The sequence below is a fragment of the Thermobia domestica genome, chromosome 15 (assembly GCF_964235325.1).
Source record: "Thermobia domestica chromosome 15, izTheDome1.hap1.1, whole genome shotgun sequence".
Taxonomy (NCBI): domain Eukaryota; kingdom Metazoa; phylum Arthropoda; class Insecta; order Zygentoma; family Lepismatidae; genus Thermobia; species Thermobia domestica.
Genome location: NC_137468.1, coordinates 168,356,143 through 168,370,491, shown reverse-complemented (window position 1 = coordinate 168,370,491; position 14,349 = coordinate 168,356,143). Strand labels below are relative to the sequence as shown.

The following is a 14,349-nucleotide window of genomic DNA, read 5'->3' as shown; positions in this document are numbered from 1 at the left end:
TGTATTACAGTTAGTTTTATTTGGTAATGCCAATATAGCTCAGCAGTTAGATAGTGAGTATAGGCAAAATATAGCTTTGTATAACGAAAGAATAAAACATAATCGTTTTATTCTAAATATTACCATTAATTGTGTACGTTTTTGTGGTGCATTTGAATTAGCGTTGCGGGGTCATGACGAGACAGAAGGGTTTTCAAACCCAAGTGTTTTTGTTGCCTGATTGGTTTCAATGCAGAACTCGATACAGTCATGAAAACTCATTTGGAGAAAGCTACTGTTTTTAAGGAAACATAAAAAAAATTCAAAATGAACTTTTAAGTATTATGTTAGAAGTTCCTCAGAACAAAATGTCACAAGAAATAAAAGAATCAGAATTTTTAGCTGTGTTTTCTGACGAAACTAGTGATGTGGCTAATTCTTTTCCAATGGCCATCATTAATTAGCATTTAGTGAATGGAAAACCAGCTGACAGGTTTTGGACTTTCCTCGAACCTCCTAAACAAGATGCAAAAACTTTCTCCTCATACCTGTTAAAAGAACTTAAAAAACATAGGTTAGGAAAGACCACACAGAAATTAATCGCGCAGACATACGATGTTGCGTCAGTAATATCCGGAACGTCTGGAGGAGTACAAGCAATTATTAAACAGTAGTTTCCTAAAGCCGAGTACGTTCATTGTTATACCCATCAGCTGAATCTAATTATGCTCAATGCTAAGAAATGTTAGAATATTTTTTGCCACTTTGCAGGTAGTTTGTTCCTTCTTCTCAGCAAGTTCACAGAGTATAAAATTACTTGATGATATCGTAAAGAAAAGACTTCCTAGGTTTGTTCCTTCGAAATGAAACTTCCAATCACGCAGCGCTAATACAACTGATCTGTACAGAAAAGAAATAGTTCAATGTTTGAGAGATATCCTAAATAATGAAGACATTAAAGATTCGAACACAATTGAGAAGGCAAGAGCGCGCATTGACACACTTACTAGACTCAGCTTTGTGTTTTGGCTAACACTGTTCCACAAAATTTTACATGTTGACATCTTGTATGGAACATTCTAAAGAAAGGACACTGGTAGGTACTCAAAAGTATGTTTTAGTTTTTGTAGAAAGTGTTGCAAATAAGAAATGAAGAAATCGATATTGAGCCTTTAGTTTCGTCGGAGACACCGAAAAGAAGAAAAACTGATAACACACAACTAAACATGGAAGCGAAGAAAGTACCGTATGTGATGCGATTATTAGTAACGTTAAACAAAGATTTAGTTTTACTGGCTATCTTGTGGGGGGGAGGGGAGGATGGGAATGTTCTGTAATGAAAAGTCTGGAGAATACAAGAAGCAATTTCCAGAAGAAATTGTACAAAACGATGCTTCTCTATCGTAAAGCGAATAAAGACTTTTCTACGGAATACCATGACACAAGAGAGACTATTTGCACTATTAACAGAGATTTGGTAAACAGCATTTTAACAATTAACAAGTGGTAGAAAAATTTGCAGCTCGAAAAGAACGAAAAATGGACTTACTTTTTAAATAAGGAACAATTTCTTTAATGTTTTCGTAATGCTTTCATGCTGTTTATATTATTTTTTCTCTTTTATGAATTTTGTAATGTATGCTATGAATAATTGTTTTCTGACAATCATAAACGTATATTTGTGTAATTACTTTCTTTTGAATATAAGTTAGAAAAGACAATAAAAACATAGATATTGATAGTTGTTAAATTTTAATTGGAAATACAAAGGCTACATGGTAGCAAAATTTTTCAGATCGTCCAACATATTTATACATACGTTTCGTTCTATTTTAGGGGTGCATACATAACTTTCTTTTGTATTTCATTCATCACAAAATTAACTGCAATTAACTTACATTTTTTTTTCTTCAAGAAGCGACTTGCATTCATGGATTCATAGGTTCAGATTTTCTCATGAGATTTCAAACGTTATGGGTATAACTAGAGCATGCGGACATATGCCATAAAAGCTACAATGGAATGGGCTACAATGGAATGGGCTACAATGGAACAAACATCAAAGAACCTACGTTAGATGGTCACTAAAAGCAAGAAATGTATCTGATCGGTCAAAGAGCGGGAAACCTATTGGATCCATGAAGGGGTGAGCTCATGTGTAAACGACTATAGTGTAAAAATAGACGATCAAGACTGCTGAATGACCAAAAAAGCAAAAGTATTTAACCAAGTCAGGGCAGGGAAAAACTAGTGGACTCACGCGAGGTGTAGGAAGCAGGGGCGTTAGGAAATGTGGTTATGCTCGTAAACAAATATAGTGCAAAGATACTGTGTGAAAGAGTATTCCATAGTTCTTCTGTAAATTATATGCGACATCGTATTTCTTAGTGCGCCATAAACTTTCAGTATAATGTCCCATGGTTATACTGTTTAAGCTACGGGGGACAATGATTAAGGCAAGTGGTTAATGGTGCAAGAATTAGTGAGATGAGAATGTGTTGAAACAGAGAGTACCCGAAAAACCCATGGACACAACGTTACCCACTACCACATACGATGTTGACTTATGAGGCGAAGTGGGTCCTGTACGAAGCTCCACGGCGCCGTCGTTGGTAAGCATCCCATGAACCGGTTTCAAAAGAGCCGAAACCAGCACTGCACCAGAAGAAGGTCTTTTTCTATTTTTGATGGACTGCTCGCGGTTTTTTGGACCAGGAACAACTACCAGCTGGCCTCAGAATTAATGCAACTGTGTACTGTCATCCGTTGAGCCGTGTTCCAGAAAAACTCAAAACTCTGGAGCCAGCACTTCTCAATCGCAAAGGTTACAGGACAACGCTAAGCCTGTTACAGGACAACGCTAAGCCCCACGTGGCTGGAATGACCCGTACACCATTCTACGCCTTGGATGGGAAACACTATTTCATCCGCCATATTCCTCGCACATTGCACCCTGCAATTATCAACTGTGCCATTCCTTGGATAATCACCTTAGAGGACGCCAGTTCAAATCCGTACTACAGGCGCAAAATGCACTTGATACTTTCTTCGCTTCACCGCCCACCAAGTTCTACCACAATGAAATCCGTGGCCTTCTAGAACGTTGCCAGAAGGTCGTCAATGCTCATGGGGACTAGTTTTGATCTTCCAGGTACGTCTAACAAGGGAAGAGAGGGAGATTATATATCGAAGTGGAAGATGGTTTATAAATACACCAATCGAAAGCACTAATCTCACCTATTACGAAACTGTAATAAGTTTTCCGAATGCATATACAGGGTGTTTATAAAATCCGTTGCCACCCCTAAAAATCGCAAACGGTACGACAGATGCCAAAACAGGAAAACAAGTGTTTGATCATTTTAAAAGTACAACGTATAAAAGCAAAAATTGTCCCAGGGCCACCCGCAGGGTCCCAGGCGGGGTCCAACTCAAAATTTGCAAATGGTGACAAGATCAAGTAGCATACCATTGAAAAGCTGTTGGGAAATGAACGAAGACGAAATAAGTCTCTACTCTCTGAAATTACCATGTGCAAAATGGTGGCCGGTCAAAATGTCAGCAAAGCCCTCATGAATCTGAAATGGTGCGACAGATATCAAAACAGAAAAACACGTGAGTCATCATTTCGAAATTAGTATGATTGAAAGTAAAAATATTTGTCCCAAGGTCCTCCACAGGGTCCGAGACTTTGTCCTACTCAAAATTTTTAAATTTTAAGGGGGTTAAATAGAATATTGTTTGAAAGCTGTTGTTAAATGAAACAACTACATGTGTATGGAAGTAGTAGTTATCCACTGTGCATGTAGAATGAACTACGATTTAGCACTTTTGTCAAATATCTAGAAAATCAGTTTCAGACTTTATTCAAACCATTTCCGATGCTACCTGATACAATATTCGGTGAAAATGGGGAAGCTTACAATTAAACATGCATATGACTCGCACCGTAGATGAATTCGGACCAATAATAATATTACAGTTTCTTAATGAGCATAGTTTGTGCTTTCGATTAGTGTATAACACATCTTCCACTTCAATATAATAATCTCCGTCCCTTTTCGTCTTTTATTCTTGTCGTTTCTTTTTTTCTTTCTTTCGTTCTTTCTTTCTTTATACATTAATGGGCCCTGACGAGCATTTCCATAGCAGGCACATTTCCTTTCTTTACGTTGCGTACACGAATTAAAGTGAAAACAAACGAACACCCGACTACAAAAAAAAAATCGTTAGTTATCGTAGAATGTCCAGACTTCTTCCATCTACTATCATTTAACAACAGTTTTCAAACAATATGCTACTTGACCCCCCTTGAAATTTGAACGTTTTCAGTTGGGAGTCCTCGTCTGGGATCCTGTGGAGGACCCTGGGACAAATATCTTTACTTTAAGTCATTCTACTTTCGAAATGATGACTCACGTGTTTTCCTGTATTGACATCTGTCGCACCATTTCAGGTTTATGAGAGTGGCCATAGACTTTAAAATGACGTTTTTGCTGACATTTTGAGCGGCTACCATTTTGCACATGGCAATTTTAGAGAGTAGAGACTTGTTTCGTCTTCGCCCATTTCCCAACAGCCTTCCAACGATACGCTACTTGATCTCGTTACCATTTGTAAATTTTGAGTTGGACCCCGCCTGAGACAACAATTTTTGCTTTGATACATTGCACTTTTAAAATGATCAAACACGCGTTTTCCTGTTTTGGCATCTGTCGTATCGTTTGCGATTTCTAGGGGTGGCAACGGATTTTCTAGACACCCTGTATATTAATATAACTCGCACAGTATGTTCATTCGGAAAATTTCTATTACACTTTCGTAATAGGTGTCATTAGTGCTTTAGATTGGTGTATAATCCATCTTCCACTTCGATATATATAATCTCCCTCTCTTCCCTTGTAAGGTGACATATGATGTTTGAATGTGGTGGGTGAAAAAGTAACAGAACTTCCTTTGTTACCTTGAATATATGTAAAATTAGAAATGAGTTTAATGTAACGAAAAGAGAGTTCACAACACGGAAGTACTTGTGGACGAAATTACAGGCCGACAGTGATCTGATGCAAAACGTATTGTTACTATTATTATTAAATTCATTCTGTAATAACTACCACAAAATATAAAAAAAGACAGCAAGCAGATCCTAGAGCTGAATGCGCTCACCAGAAGAATACTTATGCTGATCATGTTAATTTCATAAATGAGATGATGAGAAGAATAGAATGAAATGCAGGGGTTTAAAATGATGCAGAGAGAAATAAATAATAATACTGAAATTTGAAATTATGGATACAATATGATATCAAGTAATACTTTCGACTAATTGGACCCTTCATATTTCTAGGATTAACATTAAAAGAGTAGAATCGTATGCACAAACAAATTAAATATTGACTGAAAGCAGAGGATTCTTGTTACCATTCAGAACAAAGTTTCTCGGTCTGCGAATTCTCTCAAAGAATGTGAGGTTTAAAATATATAAATGCCTATTATACGTTACAGTTGCGGAAAATAGTCCCTCACGTAGAGAAGAAACCTGGAGAAAATATTTGAAAATAAAATTCTAAAACAATTATTGGAAACGAGGAGGGATGGGGAAGGGGAATGGTGGAAACTTCATAAATGCGATTTGACTAATTAAATTTTTACATAACATATTTAGAGGCTCAGGTGGGCAGGTTATGTAGGCAAAATGTAAGAAAGTGCAAAACTTCGAAAATCTTAACTAGACATCCCTTTAGGAAAAGGCAATTTGAAAAACCTAGCCGGGATGGAAGGACAATATTAAGATGGATCTCTCAGAGATAAAATTAAGGCAGAAAATAGATCCAGTTTGCTGAGGACAGAAATCATTGAAAAGCTTTTGGGAACACGGGATTGAAGCTCCGGGTTACTAGGCCATCGAGTTAGTTAACTAGATGATTTCAGAATTGCTGCAGGGAGAGTTGCAAAACACATGGACTTAAAGTGGCAATGTGAAAATACTCGCAACCTATGTTTAGCACAATCTCATGTATCCTCCAGAGAATATTCTTACAAATTAACCTAAGCAGGTAAGAGAGAAGGCACTTGAATAACTTCGCGTAAATACGGAAACAAAAGAAAAGTGGACTGAAGGCACTTGAATAAATTCGCGTAAATACGGAAACAAAAGAAAAGTGGACTAAATTAAATGACTTGTGTCAATTAATTGAAATACACTGGTCGTAGTTTACTTGAGATATTTCAATGAATAACGGTAAGCTTTATTACTGCACATGACTCGAATCATTGCGCAACAGACTGAAGTCAACTTTGGGTGTTTTACGTATATTTCACCTTTAAGATTTCAATGTGAGACTCATTTTAAACCTTAAAAGATTCATGTGCAGATATTGTAGATAACTGTTATATGTAATAATCAGTGTTAGCATTCAAATGCACTTAATCATAACATCAGTTTTATGTCTCTTATTCTCATTACTTTTATACTTGGATTTCATTTCCCTGTTGTCTGAACGACTGAGATATTCCTGTCCATTTATTGATGCTTTGGGCGACATGATTTAACAGGATACTTACCGAATAAAAGTGACATAGTGTATGATACACTTGATTTTATTTTTATAAACCTCAAACTATGAAATATTTCAATTATATTCTTAATACACTATATGATCGCCTAATTGTAAAAGCATTATCATGTAAATAAAGTTGCTTATACGTAAAGATCCTCCAAATCAAGTAAAATTACACGCACATGAGTGGAGTTACATTATTAAGAAAATCTCTTCTTTTGAAATGCTTGAAGTGAGAGAAATAAAGCATCAACACTCTGTTTATCAATAGGACATCTGTTACTGTTGTGTTATATGTGATTAATAGTAATATTAGAATAATTTAATCAAGATTCCTTTTGATTGTGTTGTGTTTGGTCTTGAAATTTACCTACGGTAAATCACTAGGCACCGGTAAATTTCCTTTTTTTTCTCACGTAAAACCTAATTTTATAAAATATACATTTTTTAAATGTCAGACAATATATAAATAGTTAATTTCAATAACGTTGTATTTTAGTCATGTTCAGTTCTTTTCTTTTTTTATACATAGATCATGGGATAAATCATTGGGACGCTTTTTGCATCTATAACACTTATCTTTTATTTATTTATTTATTTATTTATTTTTTAGCTTACAACATTCTTCTTTCCTTTCGGAAAATCTACAAGGATAAAACAGGATATAAAGTTGTGATACTGAATCATTTTATGGCTAATCCTGCAACAAAGAAAGACTAAACTCAGTGAAGATTGAAGTGGAACAGTTGAACGCTGGTAAGAATGATAACCAGGAATACATATATTTACTTATCTTAATTTTGCTACGAATTTTAATGTTTCTGTTCTATGAACGTTAGAACAAAACACGTTTGCTTTCGTCCTCGCTTGTTACTGTATTTATATTATGCGTTACATAAAATGCATTACAGAACATAATTCATTTTACTTTACCAACATTCACAACATTATAGGCGAATTTTCATGCCCGCGTTAGAACGGAAGCATCACAAGTAGCGTATTCACCGTGAATTATTTTCGTTTTCATACATCCGTGCGTGTATTGCGCCAAATTACTACTCGCTAGCTAATTGCGCATGCGTAAAATAGAAAGTTTGTGACTTTAGTTTGTGATAATGGATTCCCGAAGGAGAGCTATCGTTTTAGCTGGAATATATTATATATCAAAACGCAGCCGCCGAAAGTATGTTAGGAAAATGTGGTGGGTCCACCCCATTTTCCAGCTTCGACGAGAATACGGAATATACAGGAACCTTTTCTTTGAATTAAAATCCGATCTGGATAAATTTTATAAAACAAATAAAAATATTTATAAATCATACTAAAGCATGTTTCAAATTACATTGCTTTTATTTTATATAGGGATTGATAATTTGTACATGCCAGTTATTGTATGAACTATCTATTGTTCCCGGTAATACAACTAATTAACTACACAAATATAAAAGTACTAACCATCGATACCAATATTCTCAGCAATTTGATGCCATGTTTTGTCCTTAATACTGAATCCTTGTATTTCGGATGCTTAAGGTTGTACAGAATTGCATTTTCCCTTACTTGTTCTACGAGCAGTTCTTCAAACGTTGTTCTTACCTCCGCCATGTTAGTCAGTGAATACAATAGTGTACGCGCGCTACTTCCGTCAGAATTGAACAAATTTCTACTCTGACGCGAGTGTAGCGCGCCATCTCCGATGCGTGATTTCATTGGCTGTTTAGCACAATCGCTCGCAACTCACGGAGGTAAAGGACACATGAAAATCCGCCTTATAAGTTTTAAGGTCAACTGAATGATAAAGTAAACTTACCTTGTGAGTGATGAAGTAAACTTACCTTCTCATATTTCCCGTTGTTGCAAATGACAGTGGATTAAAACCTAACGAGAAAAACAAGTTTCTATTGTGAATGACAATAAATAAACTAAAAGATATTAGAAGCATGTTACCTTTGAATTTCAGGTCCGTCTATTCCACGTTCTGTCGTGTCATGTAGCAATCGATCATATGGTTCATCAGATTTGGCATATGTTTCTGTTTTCAATTGCTCATCGCAATCGATTAAATATTTTTCATGATTCTGGAGTTCAGGTTCCTGCTTCACTTCAGAAAGTAATTTCGAAGTCGAAGGAGTGGTAAAATTTTCATACATTATCGGACTACTTTCTTGGACTAATGGCGAAATGCATTCTCTTTTATCGGTGAATGCAACATAAATATCACCAATTGGTTTTTCCTCAGCTTTATTGATAATTTCTGATAGCATAGAAATTAATTCACAAGTAATTTCACTTTCATCAGCCATCATGATAATTACTTGTTAACAATTCATCTAAAGGACTTCAACTATTTAGTGTGTATCCAAATAACAAACAATTAGTCGTCAGAAACCTTAAAAGAAAGATCATTTAAAGTTAAATATTTTTTCACTTTAGTAACTCAAGAAGGAAACTAATCAAAATATCTCTCTCTCTCTCTCTCTCTCTCTCTCTCTCTCTCTCTCTCTCTCTCTCTCTCTATATATATATATATATATATATATATATATATATATATATATATAAACTGAAGGAAACTATCATTAAAAATCACATGCTAGTACCAATTATTAGGCAATATTAATAGAGGCTTCTTTGTACATATTAAATTTCACCTTCCGTTTACCAAGTGGGGTCCATCATGGACCCCACTGTGTTTTATACAGGGATTTTTTGGTTTCTATTTTCCCTAATCACGTCAAGTTTCATGTATGCCTCTTAAAATTCATACTCAATACTCGGGTTACTAAAAAAATATCATAAGCTATAAGTGGCTGAAATATTTTAAATTAAATTCCTGGAGTCCATAATGGCCCGGATGTGGTAAACCATGTAACAAGCTTGTCGTAAACGCGCACCCGCACTTCTTCATATTTTGGTCCAGTCGCCGTGTTGCTAGTCAGTTGTTTATACGCATACGCGTACTGTATGGTTGTTCGTTCTGGTGTCTGACTGCATATGGATATGAGGAAATCAAGTGAATAAAATTAAATTTGTAAATAGTTCTTGGTAATTTCGGAATGGATAAGGGTCTTACTGATAAGGAAATTGTAGATTTTCTTCTGAGTGACGTCATTGATACAGGGTACAAAGTCGAAATTGGCACAGATATATAAGATTGCAAAGGAGATATTGTAGACCTGTTTAGTGATTTTTCAGAAAGTGACTCGGATTATGTTGAAGAAGAAAGTGAATATCAGATTCAGCAGATTTATCTTATAGTGAGACAGTAAACAATATTATGGAGGACATTTTCTTATCAAAAAATAACCGTAATTGGACTGCAAAACAATGCGTTCCTACTCGGCGCCTTGCATCTAATATAGTGTTAGGCAAACCAGGTCTCACAGAGTACAGTGCTAGTGTTTCTAGTGAAGGAGATTGTTTCAAGTCATTTACTACGGACAATATTTTGGATATTTTGGCGATCGAATCCAGCTGCTCATTTCGTAGTATTTCCGTTAAAATAAGTAAGATACATACCCCTTTGGGTTTCATTAGTGTCTAAGAATACCAGAAAAAGATATCATTGCAATTACCAACCAATGGAATCAATATAATGACCAAAAAAAGGGTGGGGTCCTTAATGAACCCCATGTGGTAAAGTACGTCTCAAAATTGTGGTGGTAAACCGAAGGTTAAGCATCACTTTACATGTAGTATATAAGTCACTGTTAGGAGCTATGTGCCATTGTTAAGACTGTGTGTGCTATTGCAGGGAGTATGTGTATCACTGTTCGAGAAAATCAAATTATAATACACGTAATCTGCTACTTATAATTCAAACCGTGCTGTAGAGTACATAAGATCAACGATATATTGCAGCAGAATAAGGACTTCAATTGCGTCAGATTGAAAACCAACGACATACTTTATGAAGCTGTAAAAATATTTTTTCTACATTCTTTCGAAAATAACGTAAAAGAATTTAAACGTTAGTATATCGTTTTGATCAGCTTGATGCCGACTATTAGTAACATACTACGTAGGTGAATCAAAAAGTATCTACACTTTTGTCATAACTTTTCTTACATTGAGCATTTCGTCTTCTGCCCTCGCATATTTTATTGCTATACTGTTGTGGTAATGCAGTGAAAGTGTGATCTTAATTCCTCCATTTTTCTTCCTTCTGTTGCAGATATATCACGGCTGCTCCATTAGAAGTTTGCATCAAAGAGGAAGAATGAGCAGTGATCCGATTCCTCTGATCGGAGGGTGTCAAAGGGTCAGACATTCATCGCAGACTATCATCACAATATGGGAGAAGTACACTATCACGTAAAACTGTGTTTCTGTGGCTCGGGAAGAAGTTCAAAAGTGGTCAAACAAGTGTAACGCATGAAGATGGAGCAGGACGGCCATCAACATTCACTACAGATGACAACATTCAGCAAGCACTAGAGATGGTTCTGGGAAATAGGCGAATCACTACCGATGAGGTAGCGGCTGCTTTTAACATCAGTCATGGCTCTGCCCATCAAATCATCCACAACGAACTCGGTTTTCATGAAGTCTGTGCCCGGTGGGTACCAAGAAAGCTTACTGCAGAACACAAGCTGACTCCTGTTAGAATCTGTCAACGCTTACTCACTCGCTTGAACAACGAAGGAAATGCATTTTAAAGGAGAATAGTCACCGGCGATGAAAAATGGGTTCATCACTATGAGCCAGAACCAAAGCGCCGGACTATGCAGTGGAAACACCCTGGAGCTTCAACGAAGAAAAATTCAAGACTAAGCCATCTGCAGGAAAGGTCATGTTAACTGTGTTTTGGGACTCACATTGGCTCATAATGGCAGAGTTCATGGAAAAGGGAAAGACGATCAACAGTGTGAGTTATAGTGAAATGTTGGAAAAGAGCCTGAAGCCGGCAATTCGCAACAAACGCCGAGGATTTTTCTCGAAGAAAGTTTTGTTGTTGCATGACAATGCACGGCCACACATGACTTATCACACTATTAAAACCATGAACAAGCTCAAATTTGTTATTGGAACACTCCCCTACAGTCCAGACCTAGTTCCATGTGACTTTCACTTGTTTGGGCCACTCAAAGATGCTTTGCGTTGTCACCGATTTGCCTCAGATTTAGACCTGCAAATTGCGGTGCAAAAGTGGCTTTACGACCAACCGAAAACCTCTGATTTGGAAGAAATACGTAAGCTCGTTGACCACTGGGCCAAGTGCATTGATAAGGAGGGAGATTACGTAGAAAAATTATGTGCATAGTATAATCCTAGCTTCATGTAAATAAACTGTAGAATGAAAAGTGTAGATAATTTTGACTTGCCATCGTATATCTATTGTTTGTTTGAATCCAATAACACTATTCCGAAACTACGATACTGAGCCCATACAAAGAAACTACTTCTCGCAGTCTATCAACATGTTTCTTCATGGCGGCTAACAGAAAACAAAGGTAAAACGCATACCGTTAAGCTTTAATAAAAGGCTAAAAATGAGACCAAATAGTATTCTTGGGATGCCATTTCAAGAAGCAGTTTTTGCTAACTATTGTAGTTGCTTTTACCTATGGTGATTAACGTTTAAGCTGGAAATGATTCATTTGTACCATTTTCTTTGGCAAACGAAGCTTAACTGAGGAAAATATCTTCTTAAGACACTGAGCCCTTATTTAGAAAACATTTGTTGATGCACTTTACAGATTTTGCTCTGATACCTGTCGACACACAAGACGAAGGGATCGACGGACATACACTTTCTGTAAGACATCCTATTCTTAGACGTAATATAATTTGGAAGTCTAAAGATGTAGGTAATGAGCTACTCCTACAAAGGAAACATTTAATTTTAATTTGAATGGATCTGATTGCATACAGAAGATAGCGAATGTCGTTTAAATATACAAAATATTGCATTCTTATAAAATGGATTATCTCTTACTATTATTCCTTTCTTCTTAATATTTTGTGAAATATCATTGTAGTTAAGATGGATAGTCTAAATCAGCACAAAACAAATTCATGGTGAGTATAGAACTCCCATCTGCATCAAAATCCCGAAAATTTACTTTTTCACAGACTCCGTATATTGACAAAACGCCTTGTGAATAGGTATAAAGCAGAACCGAAAACTTTTGGAGTTATAGAGTTCCATTCAAGAAGGAAATGACCCCAAAGAATCCATCCTGATATGTGTCAATCGTTGAATGATCTTTAAACTTATAGTACTACTGTGAAAATTCGAATTGCAGACATCCACAAGGAAAACATGTCCATTGGTAGTGAGATTTCCTCGGACACCTTTAAGTACACACATTTAGAAAACATGGATATCATCCAGGACATGGTGTTGCAAAATCGAAGATTCTTAATGTGTCATAGGAACTAACGAAATTTCGTGTAACTGGATACCCTCTAACGAAGTGCTGAAAAGAAGTTTTCGACACAGCTTGAGGGAAATATCGGCCAGACAATTTCCCAAATGTCCGAACGCTAAACAGAGAGAGTTCAATGTTTTTTCTTTTATTTCCAAGTATATTTGTTCACCTTCGGATTTGCGCCAGAGATGAGATAAGGTATGTGAAGTAGTGTCATAGTCCAGCCCCAGTTTGTTTCATTTCAAGTCTTACAAAACTTTCTGGATTAGGGCTCACTTTGCACCAAATTTATTCTTGTAAAGAGCATTGAGCAGGTTTTAGTAAAAATTCGTAATCCAGGATATGACTTACATCCACCACTTTGAGCCTACGATTAAAAAAAAAATTAACTAGTGTAAAATCGCCTCAATACCACTCCTAAAAGTACTTAATGTGAGATCGTTAGGGTAAATGTAATAGCCGGTGATCTATGGAACTCTGAAGCTAATCTTATGATAACCTCTCTATGAAACGGTAATAGGGTGACTATTTACACTGTTGCGAACTATTAACGTGTTTAAGTAAAAAAAAAAAAAAATAGGTAATAGTATACATGAGAACCCCCTGTCTTCTGTGCGCGAGGATACTTCATATTATATATTTATACGTTACCAAATTAAATCACTGCGTTGTCTTCATTATATGTGCTTAACATTCTATTTTTACTTCCTAGAATAAATTTTGTTGATTTCGATTCGAAAAATGTTAAATATTTTTTAAATTTATATCATGATGCAGACCAAAATCCTTGTTGCATATAATGTAATGCGCTACAGCATATAAAGTACAAGGGCAAATAGGTACGTTCTTTTTTATTTTCGTATCAGTGGATAAGTAAATGAAAGTGGGTTTGTTACCCCCTTTCTAAGTTCGTAGATACTCAATGAATAATCCCTAAAAGTATGAGCGTCCAGCTTCTTCTGGAACTCAGACGGTCTTACGTATACTATATCCAAAAAATATATAAGATCGCCGTGCAAAGGTGTTTGAAATTGTACTGCTGTATCAAGAGGACATGAAAAGGGTTTATATGTGTACGAGAAAAGTTAGAAAGAATTAAATGTGTCAAAATTTTGCACCTCCAAACCGTTTTCCTGTTCTGTATTATTATTATTATAAACTACCTCTTAGTAATAATGAAGAATTTATTACGATGAATAGTGATTTCCTGAAGACTGATTTTTTTCAGGTTTACGAACATCTTATGAATCGATGTAAGAAGTGACTTGCACTAAGAGGGAATTTCACTGCACAAATACACAAAAGGCTTCACTTCTATGAAATTTATTTTTCGTTAGATTTTAATAAACAAAATATTCGGCAAGAGTAGCATAAAAGTTACAAAAAATTCACCACAGATGTTGATAAATTGGTGAGACATGTATCTTCTGGCACTT

General features: G+C 35.9%; 1 protein-coding gene across 2 annotated transcripts in view; it reads right to left on the bottom strand.

Annotated features, from left to right (window-relative positions):
* The window catches only part of LOC145671348 (uncharacterized), a 108,216-nt gene extending 99,362 nt beyond the window's left edge, over positions 1 to 8,854 (bottom strand). For both annotated transcript variants that reach the window (XM_081740389.1, XM_081740391.1), the window contains exon 1: positions 8,487 to 8,854. In XM_081740389.1, the coding sequence (XP_081596515.1) occupies positions 8,487 to 8,845 (359 nt within the window). In that variant the 5' untranslated portion in view covers positions 8,846 to 8,854. The remainder of the gene's footprint in view (positions 1 to 8,486) is intronic.
* Positions 8,855 to 14,349: the final 5,495 nt, after the last annotated feature.